The sequence below is a fragment of the Elgaria multicarinata genome, chromosome 3, assembly GCF_023053635.1.
Source record: "Elgaria multicarinata webbii isolate HBS135686 ecotype San Diego chromosome 3, rElgMul1.1.pri, whole genome shotgun sequence".
In the NCBI taxonomy this organism is placed as follows: Eukaryota; Metazoa; Chordata; class Lepidosauria; order Squamata; family Anguidae; genus Elgaria; species Elgaria multicarinata.
In genome coordinates this window covers 165246363-165265400 of record NC_086173.1, presented here as the reverse complement: position 1 = coordinate 165265400, position 19038 = coordinate 165246363, and the positions used below count along the sequence as shown (strand labels likewise).

The 19038-nt window shown below is 48.3% G+C and overlaps 1 protein-coding gene across 2 annotated transcripts in view; it reads left to right on the top strand.

The window, feature by feature from the left end:
* LOC134396411 (major histocompatibility complex class I-related gene protein-like) overlaps positions 1-19038 on the top strand; it is a 34408-nt gene that overhangs the window by 3648 nt on the left and 11722 nt on the right. Inside the window, exons 2-5 of one of the 2 annotated variants that reach the window (XM_063122902.1) lie at positions 219-395; positions 5385-5537; positions 14903-15166; positions 17246-17458. In XM_063122902.1, the coding sequence (XP_062978972.1) occupies positions 219-395; positions 5385-5537; positions 14903-15166; positions 17246-17458 (807 nt within the window). The remainder of the gene's footprint in view (positions 1-218; positions 396-5384; positions 5538-14902; positions 15167-17245; positions 17459-19038) is intronic. The other variant, XM_063122903.1, reaches the window with a different exon arrangement.

The following is a 19038-nucleotide window of genomic DNA, read 5'->3' as shown; positions in this document are numbered from 1 at the left end:
GGTGGATGCCAACGCTGAAACATAAGTAAGTGGCCGCAGGATCAGAATGAAAGCTGGAGGTGGGAAGGTCATTTTTTGATCCTCTTGGTCTTAAACTTTCCCGTCTGGTGCTGCCTGTACTGGAAGCCACTTTTATTGTTCCTCTGACTCAGCTCCTTGACCTTCTAATAAGCTCACCGGACCCTTTCCCTTCACTGAGCTCTCCCTTCTGCCTTCAGAGAACTATGGGGACATCCGTCCCAGTGGCAAGAGTGATCCTAGCAGCAGGCGTTCCTGCCCCAGCGACAAGTTCAAATGCAACAGCGGGCGCTGCGTTGTTAAGGAGTACGTCTGTGATAACTTTGATGACTGCGGGGACATGAGCGATGAGAGGCACGTCAACTGCACCGAGCATGGTGAGGGTGCGCCATGAGTGGAGAGATCACAGACCACACACACACTGAGAGTCTGCTTCTTAGGTAGGGTGACCATATGAAAAGGAGGACAGGGCTCCTGTATCTTTAACAGTTGCCTAGAGAAGGGAATTTGAGCAGGAATCATTTGTATGCATGCAGCACCTGGTGACATTTCCGCCTCATCACAGCATTTAAAGCTGCAGGAGCCCTGACCTTGTTTGTATCTGGTCAAAAGGGCAGGGATCCTGCAACTTTAACTGTGGTGATGAAGAGAGAATGTCACCAGGTTCCCCATATATACAATGACACCTGCTGAAATTCCCTTTCCTATGCAACTGTTAAAGATACAGGAGCCCTGTCCTCCTTTTCATATGGCCACCATATCCTAGGCCATTTCTACACCAGCCTGAAAATCCTGGCTGGTCACGGCCGAGTCCCTGGGCATCCAAATGATGCACAGAGACTCCCGGGAAATAATCCCTGGGAAAACCCAAATCCTCCCGTGGTCTTGGGATCAGATACAAAAGATGGCAGGGCTCCTGCAGCTTTCACTGTTGCAATGAAGAGGGAATTTCACCAGATGCTGCGTGCATACAAATGATACCTGTTGCCATTCCCCTTTCGATACATCTGTTAAAGATACAGGAGCCCTGTCCTCCTTTCCCATATGGTCATCCTAAAAGACATGACTTTTTTCCCTCTGCCCCATAGTTTTCCTTTTATATTACCTCTCCTGAAACTCCACCACTCGGCTTCATGGAATTCCATGACTTTCCAACAGTTCACCCAGAAATGATAAGCTAACCAGCCAGTAATTCCTTGGAACCTGGAACTAGTCACAGCCTAGGATTCCCTATTGTATCTATATTGGCTAAATAATGCATCTGCTAATGGCGAGGCCCTCACAAGTTGCAATTTCGTGGCATTTGGGAGCTTGAGTAGGGTGACCATGTGAAAAGGAGGACAAGGCTCCTTTTGTATTGAAAAGGGAATTTCAGCAGGTGTCATTGGTATATATGGAGAACCTGGGGAAATTCCCTCTTCATCACAACAGTTAAAGCTGCAGGTGCCCTGCCCTCTTTTAAATCTGGTCACTCTAGGATAGCTCCTGCAGCTTTAACTGTTGTGATAGAGAGGGAATTTCACCAGGTTCTCCATGTATACAAATGACACCTGCTGAAGTTCTCTTTTCTATGCAACTGTTAAAGATACAGGAGCCCTGTTCTGCTTTTCATAGGGTCACCCTAAGCTAGAGTGAACATGGAAAGATCTTAATGCAACATGTTAAATATGGCAGGATCTACACTACTGCTTTAAAATGGTTTATAACCGTAGTGACAACTGTTGGGGCCCAGGACACACTCCATGTACAGTTTTCAAACTGTTTTCAGAGTGTCACATCCTACTCAGTGTAGATCTGGCCTACGTTTGTTAATAGGATGATGATGATGATGATGATATGAGCCTACTTTGCCGGGTTCCTAAGTTTCCAGCTTCAATTTCTTGAGGAGAAAAAACACAACCTAGCATCGCATTTTGAGACGCTTGCCTTTAACTAGGCTCAATAAATCAAACTAGCACCAAGGAATCTTCATACGGGAAGGAGCCAGATGAATCATAGAATCATAGAATAGCAGAGTTGGAAGGGGCCTACAAGGCCATTGACTCCCACCCCCTGCTCAATGCAGAATCCACCCTAAAGCATCCGTGACAGATGGTTGTCCAGCTGCCTCTTGAAGGCCTCTAGTGTGGGAGAGCCCACCACCTCCCTAGGGAACTGATTCCATTGTCGTACTGCTCTAACAGTCAGGAAGTTTTTCCTGATGTCCAGCTGGAATCTGGCTTCCTTTAACTGGAGCCCGTTATTCCGTGTCCTGCACTCTGGGAGGATCGAGAAGAGATCCTGGCCCTCCTCTGTGTGACAACCTTTGAAGTATTTGTAGAGTGCTCTCATGTCTCCCCTCAATCTTCTCTTCTCCAGGAAAAACATGCCCAGTCCTTTCAGTCTCTCTTCATAGGGCTTTGTTTCCAGACTCCTGATCATCCTGGTTGCCCTCTTCTGAACACGCTCCAGCTTGTCTGTGTCCTTCTTTAATTGTGGAGCCCAGAACTGGATGCAATACTCTAGATGAGGCCTAACCAGGGCCGAATAGAGAGGAACCAGTACCTCATGTGATTCGGTAGCTATACTTCTATTCATTGGCGTGCAGACAGGGGGTTCAGCAGGTTCAGCTGAACCCCCTAATATGCTGCCGCCGCCATGTTTGCCCCGTCCCTGCCAAAATACCGGGGTTGTGGTTACTGGGTCCGCAGCAACCACAACTCCAACTTACCGGGCCTAAATTTCCCCGGCAAGTGGCGGCGGCCATCTTGAATCTCGCCCGAACTCACGCGAGATCTCGGCAGCTGGCTGGGAACTCTATGAGACCCAGCCAACAGCCGAGATCTCACGTGAGTTCGGGCGAGATTCAAGATGGCCGCCGCCACTCACGGGAGAAATTTAGGTCCTTAAGAGCAAGGTGAGGGGTTGGGGGCTGCGTGCAACAACGCAGCCTCCAGCACCCCACCCCCCAGCTCAGAAGAAGCAGAAGCAGCAGCAAGAAGAAGCACAAGAAGCAGCAAGAAGAAGCAAGCAGGAGGAGGAGAAGATAGAGGAGGAGGAAAGACTGAGGTTTGTGTGTGAGAGAGAATGTGGGGGTGCATGGGGTCTTTGAGTGAATGCACGTGTGCATGCATGTGTGTTTTTGGAGTGAGTGATGCTGAGTGTGTGTATGTGTGTGCTGACAGTGTGAGTGTATTGATGTCTGAATGGGATGCCTGGTTGTTTGACTGAATGAATGTATGTTTGTAGTGGGGGTTGCTGTAGTTTTCTGTGACTTGGGGGGATGATTTGGAGACAGAAAAAGTCCTACAGCTCCCAGCATGTCCTAGCCAGCATGTTTACTTCTAAGTAGACATGCATGGGGTTGCACAGGGCTCTTTTCAGGGTTAAGGTTAGAACTAGGCCCAAGAGAAGTCAGCTTGAGTTAGGGTGCAATCCTATAGACAGAAAAAGGCCTACAGCTCCCAGCATGTCCCAGCCAGCATGTTTACTTCTGAGTAGACATGCATGGGGTTGCACAGGGCTCTTTTTAGGGTTAAGGTTAGAACTAGGTCCAAGAGCTTGTGCTTTTGCGAAGTTAGGTTGAGTTAGGGTGCAGTCCTATAGACAGAAAAAGTCCTACAGCTCCCAGCATGTCCCAGCCAGCATAGATGGCTTGGGCATTCTGGAAGTTGTAGGACTTTTTTTCTGTCTGAACAGGCAGAGAATTGAGCCCAAGGATGGTAACAATATATCATAGAATCATAGAATGGCAGAGTTGGAAGGGGCCTACAAGGCCATCGAGTCCAACCCCCTGCTCAATGCAGGAATCCACCCTAAAGCATCCCCCACAGATACTTGTCCAGCTGCCTCTTGAAGGCCTCTAGTGTGGGAGAGCCCACAACCTTCCTAGGTAACTGGTTCTACTGTCATACTGCTCTAACAGTCAGGAGGTTTTTCCTGATGTCCAGCTGGAATCTGACTTCCTGTAACTTGAGCCCATTATTACGTGTCCTGCACTCTGGGATGATCGAGAAGAGATCCTGGCCCTCCTGTGTGTGTCAATCTTTCAAGTATTTGAGGAGTGTTATCATGTCTCCCCTCAGGCTTCTCCTCAAGGCTAAACATTACCTCTGTTTCCTCTCCCCTCCGGGACACTCATACCTCTGCTGTCTGCACCCTCTCTCCCTCTTCTAGCCCCACACATAGGGGCATTTCTCTCTCTTCTTTCCCCAGGGCTCCCCCTACACCAATCCTCTTCTTCTGCCCTTATTTTATTTAGAGTATTTTTATTTAGAGTATTTTTATCCTGCACCTCAGCCTAAAAGTCTCCCGGAGCGGCTTACAATTGATCAGTAAAGAAGACTGATGTGCCCTTGTGACGGTTTCCCATCCTCTCTTTTCTCCTTCATCTCCTGTCTTCTGCCAATAGCCCCTTCGCGGCCTTTCAGAGATGCCCCTAGTTCCAGATCTCCTACACTCCCCCAAGTTTTCCAAATCTTGCCAGCCAGCCCTCTCTTACGCTAGGCTTGCAGCCACCCCTCGTCCTCACTATATTCACCCCAGAAGTCTCTCTCCTGGACCTCATTCCAAATTCTTTGCTCAGCAGCACACAGGGCAATCTTTTAAAATCATTATTAGGGCATTTGATGTATGGTGTATTCTCTGTATGGTGCTGGAACTTAAGATGACACTCATTGTTGTTAATGTGATAGAAACTGTTTTAAATGTGAATCTGTTTTAGTAAGTTTGGATTAGGTCATTATCTGATTAAATTTAAAGATGGTGAAAATTGACTGTTTCTTTATATATGCCTGGTTATCACTATAGCAAAAAAATAGTATTCAGAGTCTCCATTTTAAAATGTGTATTTTTAAAGTACAGATTACTTGTTAATTAAAAAAAATACAGTTTACTTCAGTTTTTGTTTATTTTGTTTGTTTGATGAATGAAAAAAAAGTCCTTTATTACTGTATATTTAATCAATGTTTACCTTAAAAAAAAAATCCCTGGCTGAACCCCCTAATGAAATGTGCTGCGCACGCCTATGCTTCTATTAATGCAGCCCAAAGTAGCATTGGCCTTTCTTGCAGCCATATCGCACTGTTGGCTCATATTCAGCTTGTGATCCACAACAATTCCAAGATCCTTCTCGTTTGTAGTATTGCTGAGCCAAGTATCCCCCATCTTGTGACTGTGCATTTGGTTTCTAAGGAGACTGCATTGGTTTGCCATAAATGCAGGTAGGATCAACTGATCCTTTCTGCTCAGAGAAGGAGTCAGAGCTGAAAAACTCAGATTTTCCAATTGCTTTCCCACGTGAGAAATTAGAATTCTGCCCTAGACAATATTGGAGGGGGGGGGAGGGTGTTCCCACACACTTTCATACCCCCTCCTTTGCCTTTCAGGGAACTATTGGATCAGAAAGGACAGCACCACCTGCTCCAGTGGTGAGTTCAGGTGTGACAACGGACGCTGCATCCCTGAGAAGTATGTCTGTGACAATGTTCCTGACTGCAAAGACGGACGTGACGAGACCTACGTCAACTGCACAGATCAAGGTGAGGGCATGGCAGGAGCAGGGCCGTTCACACATCCATCCCACAGACGTTCTGTGCTGTAAGTGCTCTGGGGCAGGGACCTCATTGCTTCTCTGTCCAGCACAAGAGGGGGATCATGATTGGCTGTGGCCAATATGGGGTTTATTTATTTATTTATTTATTTATTTATTTATTTATTACATTTCTATACCGCCCAATAGCCGGAGCTCTGCATTAAAGCTCCGGCTATTGGCTAACAAAGTTTGGCATTAAAGCAGATTTGTTGAGACACCCTAAGTACTTCTACTCCACAGTTCCCCAACCCAGTGCCCTCCAGAGAGCTTTAGCTATGGGCGGAATATAAATGTAATATGATGATAATAATAATAATAATAATAATAATAATAATAATAATAATAATATGTCCATTATCAGAGCAATGCCCTTGACACACAGCAGGAAACATTGAAGCCTTCCAGCTGTTGATTTTATTATTTAATTAATTAATTAATTAATTAAAACATTTGTATCCTGCCCTATATCACTAGGATTGCAGGGGGGGCATACAGATAAGATAATATTCCTTCCTCCATAGCTTCCTAGATATTTTAAAAGGCTCTTTTAAATATTCCTCCCTCTGCAAAGAGATACAAAAATATAGATTTGCCCTACCCTCAAAAAACTCAAGAACTCAAATACGATTTTAGAGTTGTCTATGATAGGTTACACCACCTCAGTCTCGTGAAAACATATGGGGTATGTCAAAAATAGCATAAAATATCTATACAGATGAAAAAATGTACATGTCACAATAAACTGATGAGATGCAGAGTTGTCATTTGACCACAATTCCATGTTCACTTGGAATTTCAGCAATGCATTACTGGTTGTGGGACATTCCCGTGTTTTTCTTGTATCTTTTGGGTTCCTTCTTGAAACCTTATTCAAGGCTTTTCCAAGTTTCTCCGTGGCTTCACTGTATGCCTATCATTTTAGTATCTTGAATAACCTATTTTGACCGTTTTGTTTTGCTGTTTATATTCACTAACACAGTTTTGGGAACAGCATCTTAGCGGGATCATAAGAACATCAGAAGTGCCCTGCTGGATCAGACCAAGAGTCCATCTAGTCCAGCACTCTGTTCACACAGTGGCCAACCAGCTATCGGCCAGGGATGAACAAGGCAGGACATGGTGCAACAGCACCCTCCCACCCATGTTCCCCAGTAACCAGTGCACACAGGCTTATTGCCTCAAATACTGGAGATAGCACACAACCATCAGGGCTAGTAGCCATGGATAGCCTTCTCCTCCAGGAATTTATCCAACCCCCTTTTAAAGCCATCCAGATTGGTGGCCATCAAGGAGGAGTTTGATGTACAGCAGGGGTGGTCTGAGAGTAGATCTCAAGCTGTTTTGGACTTCAACTCCCAAAAACCTCTGCCAGCATGGCCAATGGTTAGAAATGGTGGCAATTGGTCCGAAGCATCTGATCAGGAGCTGTCACCACGATCTCGTCTCATCTGGAGAGCTACTTTCTGCCTATCACTGGCATGCAGGTCCACTACAACCCCATTCAGACTAAACCATGTTGCTTAACCACAAAATGGTTAACGGGATGATTAACCATGGTTTACGGTGTCGTCTGACACACGTTTTCCCTAACCATCTTCCTCGTTAGGCTCACTAAGGAAAACGTAACCACAAAAGGGTTAAAAGTGTTGTCTGCAAGCTTTCCACATGTGGGACGCACCACAGCTGAACATATTTATTTATTTATTTATTACTTACATTTCGATACCGCCCCATAGCCGAAGCTCTCTCGGCGGTTTACAAAAAAACAATAAACATTAAAAATACACAAAATTTAAAACCATCGAAAACATAAAAACAACAGTATAAAAAGAACAGCATCCATTTAAAAACAACAGTTCTGGGGTCCGTTAAAAAAAAACTACTTGGCGTTATTAAATGTTGTTCACTGCCTGGGAGAAGAGAAAAGTCTTGACCTGGCGCCTGAAAGATAACAGCGTTGGCGCCAGGTGAGCCTCATTGGGGAGATCATTCCATAGTCAGGGGGCCACCACCGAAAAGGCCCTCTCCCTTGTTGCCATCCTCCGAGCGTCCCTCAGAGGAGGCACTCGGAGGGGGACCTTAGATGTTGAGCGTGGTGTACGGGTAGGTTCATGTTAGGAGAGGTGTTCCATCAGGTATTGTGGTCCCAAGCTGTTATTTCTTCAATTGTAAGAGGCCATCGATTGTAAGACGCACACTAATTTCAGTACCACCAACAGAAAAAAAACACCCTAAGACACACCCGCGATTCTAAGATGCACCCCATTTTTAGAGATGTTTATATGGGGGGAAAAGTGCATCTTAGAATCGAAGAAATAGGGTAGGTTAAAACCAGCACCTTGAATTGGGCTTGGAAACGTGCGGGCAGCCAATACAAGCAGGCCATGGTTATGCTAACCGCAAAACCCAGAGTGTCATTTGAACCAGGCCAGTGTCTTGGGGGGAGGCAACAGCTCTCTCCTGCCCCACCACTCCCGTCTTCCTTCTCGTTGCAGAGAAACATTGCAGGGCGTTCATGAACTCATTCAAATGCAGTGATGGGAACTGTATTCCTGAGCAATTGTCATGCAATGGGGATACGAAACTGTCTTGTGAGGACGGGAGCGACAAAGCCGGCTGCCTGGATTTCTGCCCTGCTCACCAGTTCAAATGCGCCGGCGGCCCTTGCATCCCGAAGCATTTGACCTGCGACGGGTATGACCACTGCGGCGACCAGAGCGACGAAGTCTTCTGCGGCCGCCCCTGCTCCCGCTACGAGTTCAGGTGCGACAACGGGCGTTGCGTGCCTGACCGAAACACCTGCGACGGGTTTGACGACTGCAAGGACAACAGTTGTACATTGTACATCAATGTACATTGTACATCAATGTACAATGTACATTGATGGTGCTATATAAATAAATAATAATAATAATAATAAACAGTGACGAGGAAGGCTGTGTCCATCGCCCGTGCCGTGACGCTAGGTTCTTTCAATGCCAGAATGGGCGTTGCATTCTTCTGGAAAATACCTGTACTACGCATAATTTCTGTGGGGATTACAGTGACAACACCCATGCCAACTGCAACTTTCACGGTGAGGCGGTGACCTGGGCTCAGTGGGTTTGAAATCCTGGAACACAAAACGCTGTGCTCAGAAGCTCTCGTGCAGATAAACGTGGCTCTTTGAGGTCTGCTGAAAGGCAAATGCTATTTTGGGCTGCATTAATAGAAGTATAGCTTCCAAATCACGTGAGGTCCTGGTTCCTCTCTAGTCGGCCCTGGTTAGGCCTCATCTAGAGTATTGCATCCAGTTCTGGGCTCCACAATTCAAGAAGGACGCAGACAAGCTGGAGCGTGTTCAGAGGAGGGCAACTAGGATGATCAGGGGTCTGGAAACAAAGCCCTATGAAGAGAGACTGAAAGAACTGGGCATGTTTAGCCTGGAGAAGAGAAGATTGAGGGGAGACATGAGAGCACTCTTCAAATACTTGAAAGGCTTTCACACAGAGGAGGGCCTGGATCTCTTCTCGATCCTCCCAGAGTGCAGGACACGGAATAACGGGCTCAAGTTAAAGGAAGCCAGATTCCGGCTGGACATCAGGAAAAACTTCCTGACTGTTAGAGCAGTACAACAATGGAATCAGTTCCCTAGGGAGGTTGTGGGCTCTCCCACACTAGAGGCCTTCAAGAGGCAGCTGGACAAGCATCTGTCGGGGATGTTTTAGGGTGGATTCCTGCATTGGGCAGGGGGCTGGACTCGATGGCCTTGTAGGCCCCTTCCAACTCTGCTATTCTATGATTCTATGATTCTGTGCCCTGCTCAGGAAAGGAATGGCGAACCTGGATTCCAATTTAGGCAGGGTCTCAGGGGCCCAAATCCATCAGGGGGTGGGTCTATGGTCACAGGGCAGGGCCAAGGACACCTGCAATTTTTGCCAATTTGGACATTTATTTTTGTTTATTTAAAACATTTGTATCCCACCCTATATCACTAGGATCTCAGGGCATACAATACAAAACAATAAATATACACAGCTAAAAACAAATTAAACCATGAATCAAGTTAAAATCAATTCATAATTTCAAAGCAGTAAAAACAATTAAAACAGTTAAAACAATGTGCAAAGTGGATGAATTTAACCATTAAAGGCTTTGTTAAAAAGCCATGTTTTCACCTGGCGCCGGAATAAAGTCAGCGTTGGTGCCAGTCGGGCCTCCAAGGGGAGGGCATTCCACAGTCGGGGTGCCACCACAGAGAAAGCCCTCTCCCTTGTCCCAACATAGCGTATTTGCCGCTTTTCCTGCTCTGCCGTCCCTGTTTCATATGACGGCTGGCCCTGCTCGGATATTCTATCCTCACCCCATAATGTACAATTGAGGTCTTCTGTTAATTCTTCCCCACCCTCATCCGCCAATTTTTACTCCCTGGTTTCTTCCCTCAGGGATTACAGGATTCTTACCCAGCCCTGTTTAGATTCTTAGGGGTCACATCCTCTCCTGGTTGCTCTTCTTCCTCTACCTGGAGTGTCTTCTGGGCTAGATAAGTGGAATATTATCTGCTGATTTGTCCGTGCATGGTGTAGTCTCACCAGCTGCCTTCGCCACACAAGTATCAAGCAAGTCCTAGTCCTTTCTCCAACCTCTGGAGCTGGGGAGGTGGTGCGGATTATTTATTTGATTTACAACGGAGCGCTTACTTGCAATTTTCCAGGGCAGCTGCTCAGACAAACCCATCTGTAATGGAATTGCTCCGTTTGGCTTAGCAATTCCCCGGCCGGAGAAAGGAGGTCTGACTCAGCCAGCCCAGACACACGCCCCTTCACTGCCGCTTGGTAACCCTTTGCAGTCTAGGTTCTCAAGGAAACCACGCCACTCTCCAGAAATAGGGACCAAACACTTTTATCCTTGACACTACACACTTTCATAAGGGTCCACACATTAAGGTTAACACTTTATTTATTTATTTATTTATTTAAGCATTTTTATGCCGCCATTCAGCCAAAAAAGGCTCTCACGGCGGCTTACAAAAGTATTTCTTGACAGTCCCTGGCTTACAATCTAAAAGACATGACACAAAAGGAAAGGGGACTGGGAGGGAGGAGGAGGAGGAGGGGGAAAAGGAAAGCAAACTCAGGCACTACAATCTTAGTTGGAAAGTTCAGCAGTTACAGTTGACAGCAGGAGGGAGGGGGCTCTCAGCTGGAGCTGGACCCAGGCACGGTGGAGAGGTGCCTGGCTGCTGCTTCCTCCCTCACTGGTGGCCTCTGCAGAGACAGTTGGTAGCAGGAGGGAGGGGGCTCTCAGCTGGAGCTGGACCCAGGCACGGTGGAGAGGTGCCCGGCTGCTGCTTCCTCCCTCACTGGTGGCCTCTGCAGAGACAGTTGGTAGCAGGAGGGAGGGGGCTCTCAGCTGGAGCTGGACCCAGGCACTGTGGAGAGGTGCCTGGCTGCTGCTTCCTCCCTCACTGGTGGCCTCTGCAGAGACAGTTGGTAGCAGGAGGGAGGGGGCTCTCAGCTGGAGCTGGACCCAGGCACGGTGGAGAGGTGCCTGGCTGCTGCTTCCTCCCTCACTGGTGGCCTCTCCAGAGACAGTTGGTAGCAGGAGGGAGGGGGCTCTCAGCTGGAGCTGGACCCAGGCACGGTGGAGAGGTGCCTGGCTGCTGCTTCCTCCCTCACTGGTGGCCTCTCCAGAGACAGTTGGTAGCAGGAGGGAGGGGGCTCTCAGCTGGAGCTGGACCCAGGCACGGTGGAGAGGTGCCTGGCTGCTGCTTCCTCCCTCACTGGTGGCCTCTGCAGAGACAGTTGGTAGCAGGAGGGAGGGGGCTCTCAGCTGGAGCTGGACCCAGGCACGGTGGAGAGGTGCCCGGCTGCTGCTTCCTCCCTCACTGGTGGCCTCTGCAGAGACAGTTGGTAGCAGGAGGGAGGGGGCTCTCAGCTGGAGCTGGACCCAGGCACTGTGGAGAGGTGCCTGGCTGCTGCTTCCTCCCTCACTGGTGGCCTCTGCAGAGACAGTTGGTAGCAGGAGGGAGGGGGCTCTCAGCTGGAGCTGGACCCAGGCACGGTGGAGAGGTGCCTGGCTGCTGCTTCCTCCCTCACTGGTGGCCTCTCCAGAGACAGTTGGTAGCAGGAGGGAGGGGGCTCTCAGCTGGAGCTGGACCCAGGCACGGTGGAGAGGTGCCTGGCTGCTGCTTCCTCCCTCACTGGTGGCCTCTCCAGAGACAGTTGGTAGCAGGAGGGAGGGGGCTCTCAGCTGGAGCTGGACCCAGGCACGGTGGAGAGATGCCTGGCTGCTGCTTCCTCCCTCACTGGTGGCCTCTGCAGTGGCAGTTGGTAGCAGGAGGGAGGGGGCTCTCAGCTGGAGCTGGACCCAGGCACGGTGGAGAGGTGCCTGGCTGCTGCTTCCTCCCTCACTGGTGGCCTCTGCAGAGATAGTTGGTAGCAGGAGGGAGGGGGCTCTCAGCTGGAGCTGGACCCAGGCACGGTGGAGATGAGGTTTGGGGGGGAACACGGACAAAGGAATGCCACACACAGGACATCAGGGACTAATACCTCACCCTTCCCTTTCACACGCTCAAGCCTAACAGAATTCGCACTCACTCCCCACTTAACCATTCCCACCAGCCGTAACTCCAGCAAGGTCCCTTGCCCAATTGTACCCAAACCTAAACTAAAACAAAACAAACACTTAATTCTGCGACTCAACCCCTTGTTGCTCACTCCGACTTGACTTTACGCCACTCGAATTAGGACTCATTCCCTCAGCGGCCTCGTGGAGCTTCTGCCATCCAGCCGGCCCGGCCTGGACACTCTTACTTACCACGCGCACACTGGACTCGTAACACCCACAGGAAAGAGACCGGACCCTTAGGTGCCTACGCCTTTTATCCCTTTCTGGAACCCCCTTGTCGCCAGACCCACCCTGACCAATAGAAACCCCATAGCAACCCACACCTCTCCCGAAGGGAGGGGGGAATGCTCCCAGACATTGCACAGCTGCAACTTGTTACTCTCCCCGGTACTAACCTGCAGAGGCGTTATCAGATGCCAGGCACTTCTCGCCCAGCGCGGCCTTGGCATTTCGCTTGCTACTCCCTTTTCAGACACAAAGAAACCCCTCTCCCTGGAGATGTTCTCTTAAAGGGACCATGGGGTCAGCCTCTGCCACTTTAAACATTGAGAAGAAGGTTGGCTGCTTGTCACCCTCGCCAAAGGGCAGGGCCTCTCACACACACTATGAAGGGCAGCTGGTGGGAATTTCAGGCCAAAGCACCTAGTGGGCCACAAGTGGCCATCGGGCCCGTTCAGAAGGCACCTTAATCTATTACTTTAACCATGGTGGTTAAGCCAGAAAGCCAGGCTGTGTTCAGAAGACCACTTAAACCATGGCTTTAACCACGTTTAATAAGGCTTTTTGCTTTATTTACCATGGTTAAAGACATGGTTTAAGGTGTCTTCTGAACACAGCCCAGCTTTCTGGCTTAACCACCATGGTCAAAGCCATGGTTTACAGTGTCTTCTGAACGTGGCCATCCGGTAATAGTGGAAGAGGGTTAGGTGGATGGTTTGGGATGTTGTTTGTTTCATATCCCCCTAAATCTTCTGAGCTACTCTATACGGGACTTTTATTATTCACTTTCCGTTCCTTACTCATAGTACTTTACTGATGCTTTAGGTAATGTTGTCATCCTCCTGTGTCTCTCCTGCTTGTTGCTTTTTTTGAGCAGGACAATGCAGTATTTTGTTTTGCAATCCTGAAATTAAACCGCACCATCCACCAGTGTAGTTGCATTATTCCACTTTCTTTCTTTCTTTCTTTTTTTTGCTCCGTTTTAGAGGGAGCGCTTTGAATGTCACCAGTAATGATTCAGTGGTTGGTGCTACATGACCACGCCTCCTTAGTTTCATCTTCAACTTACCACTTCTGGTCCTTTACCGTTATATGTTGGGTACCTGCTTCAGAAAGATTCACTTGCTTTTTGTTCATTCCTATAAAGGCTTCCTTGGAAGTCAGCCCTATTGAGTTCTTATTGTTTATTTATTTAGTTATTTTATTACATTTATATACCGCCCCATAGCCGAAGCTCTCTGGGTAGTTTACAAAAGTTAAAAACAGTGAACATTAAAAACGAGTATACAAGATTTAAAACCATCAAGAACATAAAAACAACAATATCCTTTTAAAACAATGATTCTGGGGTCAATTAAAAAACAAAAAAACTCAGCATATGTTGTCAACTGCCCGGGAAAAGAGAAAAGTCTTGACCTGGTGCTGAAAAGATAACAACGTTGGCGCCAGGCAAGCCTCATTGAGGAGATCACTCCATAATTGTGGGGCCACCACTAAAAAGGCCCTCTTCCTTGTTGCCATCCTCTGAGCTTCCCTCGGAGTAGGCACTCGGAGGAGGACCTTAGATGTTGAGCGCAGTGTACGGGTAGGTTCATGTCGAGAGAGGCGTTCCGTCAGGTATTGTGGTCCCAAGCCATGTTAGGCTTTAGAGGTTAAAACCAGCACCTTGAATTGGGCTCAGAAATGTACAGGCAGCCAATGCAAGCGGGCCAGAGTGGGTCTTACATGCTCGAACCTTATCACAGAATCATAGAATTTTAGAATCATAGAATAGCAGAGTTGGAAAGGGCCTACAAGGCCATCGAGTCCAACCCCCTGCTCACTGCAGGAATCCACCCTAAAGCATCCCTGACAGGTGGTTGTCCAGCTGCCTCTTGAAGGCCTCTAGTGTGGGAGAGCCCACAACCTCCCTAGGAAACTAATTCCATTGTCGTACTGCTCTAACAGTCAGGAAGTTTTTCCTGATGGCCAGCTGGTAGTTAACATACCCAGTCGCTCAACCTTTGACAAGTAAAAATATAAAGGTTATATAGCAGAAAGAGCCTCGTGTGGCGCAGAGCAGTAAAGCAGCAGTTTCTGCAGCTGAAACTCTCCCCACGGCCTGAGTTCGATCCCAGCGGAAGCTGGTTCTCAGGCAGCCGGCTCGGGTCGACTCAGCCTTCCATCCTCCCGAGGTCGGTAAAATGAGTACCCAGTTAGCTGGGGAAAGGTAATAACGGCCAGGGAAGGCAACGGCAAACCACCCCGCTATAAGGCCTGCCAAGAAAACGTCAGCGAAAGCTGGCGTCCCTCCAAGAGTCAGTAATGACTCAGTGCTTGCACGAGAGGTTCCTTTCCTTTCCTTTCCTTTCCATATAGCAGAATGTACTGAAAGTTAGGAAAGAAAAGATGGGGTGTACGGTGTCAATTCCACAAAGATTCCAGAAGCAATAGCAGACTTCAAAGCTTGGCATAGAAAAGTACCCTGAACTCTCTCCCTTGCAGGTATTCCACACACCCTGAGCTATTTACGCACAGTCATATCAGAGCCTTCCAAGGAGCTGCCCCGGTTCACTGCCGTAGCGTATCTGGACGGCGTGTTCTTCGAACGTTACACCAGCACTATCAACAGGGTGCAGTTTGTACCGCCAAGCTTGAATCTGGAAATGAAGCAGTTTAGCAGCTATCTAAGTTATTTAGCGCAGTTGGAGGAGCTGCCGTTCCGAATAAGTCTGCTAAGCCTGCAGGTCTACCACAACCAGACGGAGGGTGAGTGGGGGATGGGATGTCATGGAATACAGGGTCTCCTGGGGGGCGTGGACACTAGGAACCATTTACTCAGGGAGGTGGTGGGCTCTCCCACCCTAGAGGCCTTCAAGAGGCAGCTAGACAGCCATCTGTCAGGGATGCTTTAAGGTGGATTCCTGCATTGAGCAGGGGGGATAGACTCAATGGCCTTGTAGGCCCTTTCCAACTCTACTATTCTATGCTTCTCTGACAATGGAACCAGTGACCTAGGGAGGTTGTGGGCTCTCCCACACTAGAGGCCTTCAAGAGGCAGCTGGACAGCCATCTGCCAGGGATGCTTTAAGGTGGATTCCTGCATTGAGCAGGGGGTTGGCCTCTATGGCCTTGTAGGCCCCTTCCAACTCTACTATTCTATGGTAAGTATCAATCCAGTCACTCAGTGCCTCCCATTGAGGAATACCTCTTATTCAAGGAGGCAGAAGGGACCAGAACCCTCTTCCCTAGGGTGACCCTATGTACGCATGCAGCACCTTTATTATTATTACTGTTTTTATTTATTTTATTTATTTATATAGCATCATCAATGTACATGGTGCTGTGCTTAGTTAAAAGAATAGAATAGCAACACCCTCCCATGTAGGCTGGTGAAAGTAGGGTGACCCTATGAAAAGGAGGACAGGGCTCCTGCATCTTTAACAGTTGTATAGAAAAGGGAATTTCAGCAGGCGTCATTTGTATGCATGTTGCACCTGGTGAAATTTCCTCTTCATCACAACAGTTAAAGCTGCAGGAGCTATACTGCAGATATACTGTGACCAGATTTAAAAGAGGGCAGGGCACCTGCAGCTTTAACTGTTGTGATGAAGAGAGAATTTCACCAGGTTCTCCATGTATACAAATGACACCTGCTGAAATTCCCTTTTCTATACAACTGTTAAAGATACAGGAGCCCGGTCCTCCTTTTCATAGGGTCACCCTACTCTTCCCACCACCACCCTGGACAGAAATACCAGCAGGGTTTTTTAAAGCAAATTTTCCAACTGTACAAATGCCCTGTAAGACACCACCCCCGAAACCAAACACATTATTTATTTCTCTTTCATGACTGGACAGATTATCACCAAAACTAGTAGCGCCTTAAACTTAAAGACATGATTGACAGGGCCATACGGATACCCAGGAAGGACGACGGACCCAGAGAAGTACACCATTGCTTGTCACCTACAGCCCCCAGTTGAAACCACGGCAACGGATCATCAGGGAACTCCAACCCATCATCAGCACAGATGCTTCTCTCTCACAAGCCTTGGGAAGCAGACTTGTCCTGATTTACAGACCACCTCCCAACCTGAAGCAGATGCTAACCAGCAATAGTACACAGGACAAAGACAGAGGGACCAGACCCTGCAATAGACCCAAGTGCCAACTCTGCCCCCACATCTATTCAGGCAACCCTGTCACAGGACCCAACAACATCAGTCACACGATCAAGGGCTCCTTCACTTGCATCGTTATATAATTTGTGTGACATGCCATCCCTGACTTTGTCTGTTGTAAAGTTCTTAATAAACATACACATAACACGGGTCTTATATTTTTCACCAGTTTTTTCAACTGCACATGATCAGATTTCCAACTGCACATTTTCCCCCTCAACTGCACATTTCCCCCCCCCAACTGCACATTTTTTCCCAACTGCACATTTTTTCCCAACTGCACATTTCCCCCCCAACTGCACATTTCCCCCCAACTGCACATTTCCCCCCAACTGCACATTTTCCCAACTGCACATTTCCCCCCCAACTGCACATTTCCCCCTCAACTGCACATTTTTCCCCAACTGCACATTTTTTCCCAACTGCACATTTTTTCCCAACTGCACATTTCCCCCCCCAACTGCACATTTTCCCCCAACTGCACATTTTTCCCCAACTGCACATTTTTTCCCCAACTGCACATTTCCCCCCCCCCCAACTGCACAGTAAAAGAATCCCTGAGAGGTAAGAGAGAGGTTTGAGGGATTGGAGAGAGCTGATACTGCTCTGGCTATGATTCTTCCTCCGCCACCACTGCCAACCCCCAATTTTCTACCTCTTTCAGGGTTTCATACCTGGCAATGCCTGGAGGTTTGTGAGTTCAGTGAAGATGGCGGTGCAAAAGTATATCACCGGGATGCTTATGATGGCAGAGAACAGGACAGCCCCCATCACCTCACCAGAAGAATCCATAGGAAAATGTATTTCCTCGATTTAGGCTGCATGGCATGGCTGGAAGCAATGATGAGACTTGGGAAGGAGCCACTGAATAGGACAGGTGAGGATGGGAAAGGCTGAGTCTAGGGAGAAATGCTGGCTTCTTCTTCTAAGTCACCAATGGACCAGGTCACATACGAATGGTGTGAAGGCATGGAGTGCTGCAACCGTGATGAAGCTAAGGGGGTCTAGGACTGGTCAGTTCCTGGAAGGGTGACTACCTGGGAACTCCATGTACATTGATTCCTGCATTGAGCAGGAGGTTGGACTCGATGGCCTTGTAGGCCTCTTCCAACTCTATGAATCTGATGGCTCATCTCCACAGGGTTCACGTTGGGCAGTTACGATGGTCCAGCCCCAGGAGACGTATGGAATTTTTATTATTTATTTATTTATTTATTTATTTATTTATTGTTGCATTTATATCCCACCTTTTTTCCTCTTAAGGAACCCAAGGCAGCGTACATAACCCCTCCTCTCTATTTTATCCTCACAACAACAACCCTGTGAGGTAGGTTGGGCTGAGAGTCTGGGACTGGCCAAAAAGTCACCCAGTGGGTTTCCATGGCCGAGTGGGGATGAGAACCCGGATCTCCCGACTCCCAGTCCGACACTCTAGCCACTACACCTCACTGAATCTATTGGTTTCCCAGAAGTCTCTGGGGCACGTGAGACGAGATCGTGGTGACAGCTCCTGATCAGATGCTTGGAACAGGAGCAATGGCTAAGCGCTGCTTCCTGACATCCTCGCCTCCCAACCACGCACACATACACACACACCAAACTCATCACTACTTGGTTTCTAACAAAGGTTCTCAACCTGTGGGTCGGGACCCCTTTGGGGGTCGAATGACCCTTTCACAGGGGTCGCCTAAGACCATCGGAAAACACATATTTCCGATGGTCTTAGAAAACTGCATTGACTGAACTATGTCATGTATCATCTTTAAAGCTATTGTTATGTATTATTTTCATTAGCAAACCATCCCATGACAATGGATCGTGTAGAGAAGAACGAAAATAATGTTATGGTTGGGGGTCACCACAACATGAGGAACTGTATTAAAGGGTCGCGGCATTAGGAAGGTTGAGAACCACTGTTCTAGAAGGATTGGTTGCCAGGGGGAACCGGCCCTTCCTTAGCTCCAAACCGCTGCCTAAATTACCAGCAAATGCTCCTCCACCTTCTCCCTCCATTCCCCACAGAACCCACGCCCCTTTCCACCACTGCCAGTCACTCTCCCTCTCTGGGTTAATGGCCTTTAAGTACTTTCTATTATTTATTTATTACATTTATATCCCGCCTTTTTTCCTCCAAGGAACCCAAGGCGGCGTACATAACTCTCCTCCTCTCCACTTTATCCTCACAACAACAACCCTGTGAGGTGGGCTGGGCTGAGAGTCTGGGGCTGGATTCTCCCTCCCCCCACCCCACACTCATCTCTCTCCACCCAAAAAATGGAGCTGGGGGTGGTGATGGGTGTGGGTGTGCTAAGCATGGCATTTGTTTCTCTGACACAGGAAGGAATAGATGTGGGCAGGGAGATGTGTTTACTCGGACGTAAGTTCCCCCTGCGCACGGAGGGTACATCTCCACTCACTCCAACCCCCACTTCTACAAGGCAGACGCTTTTAGTTCTG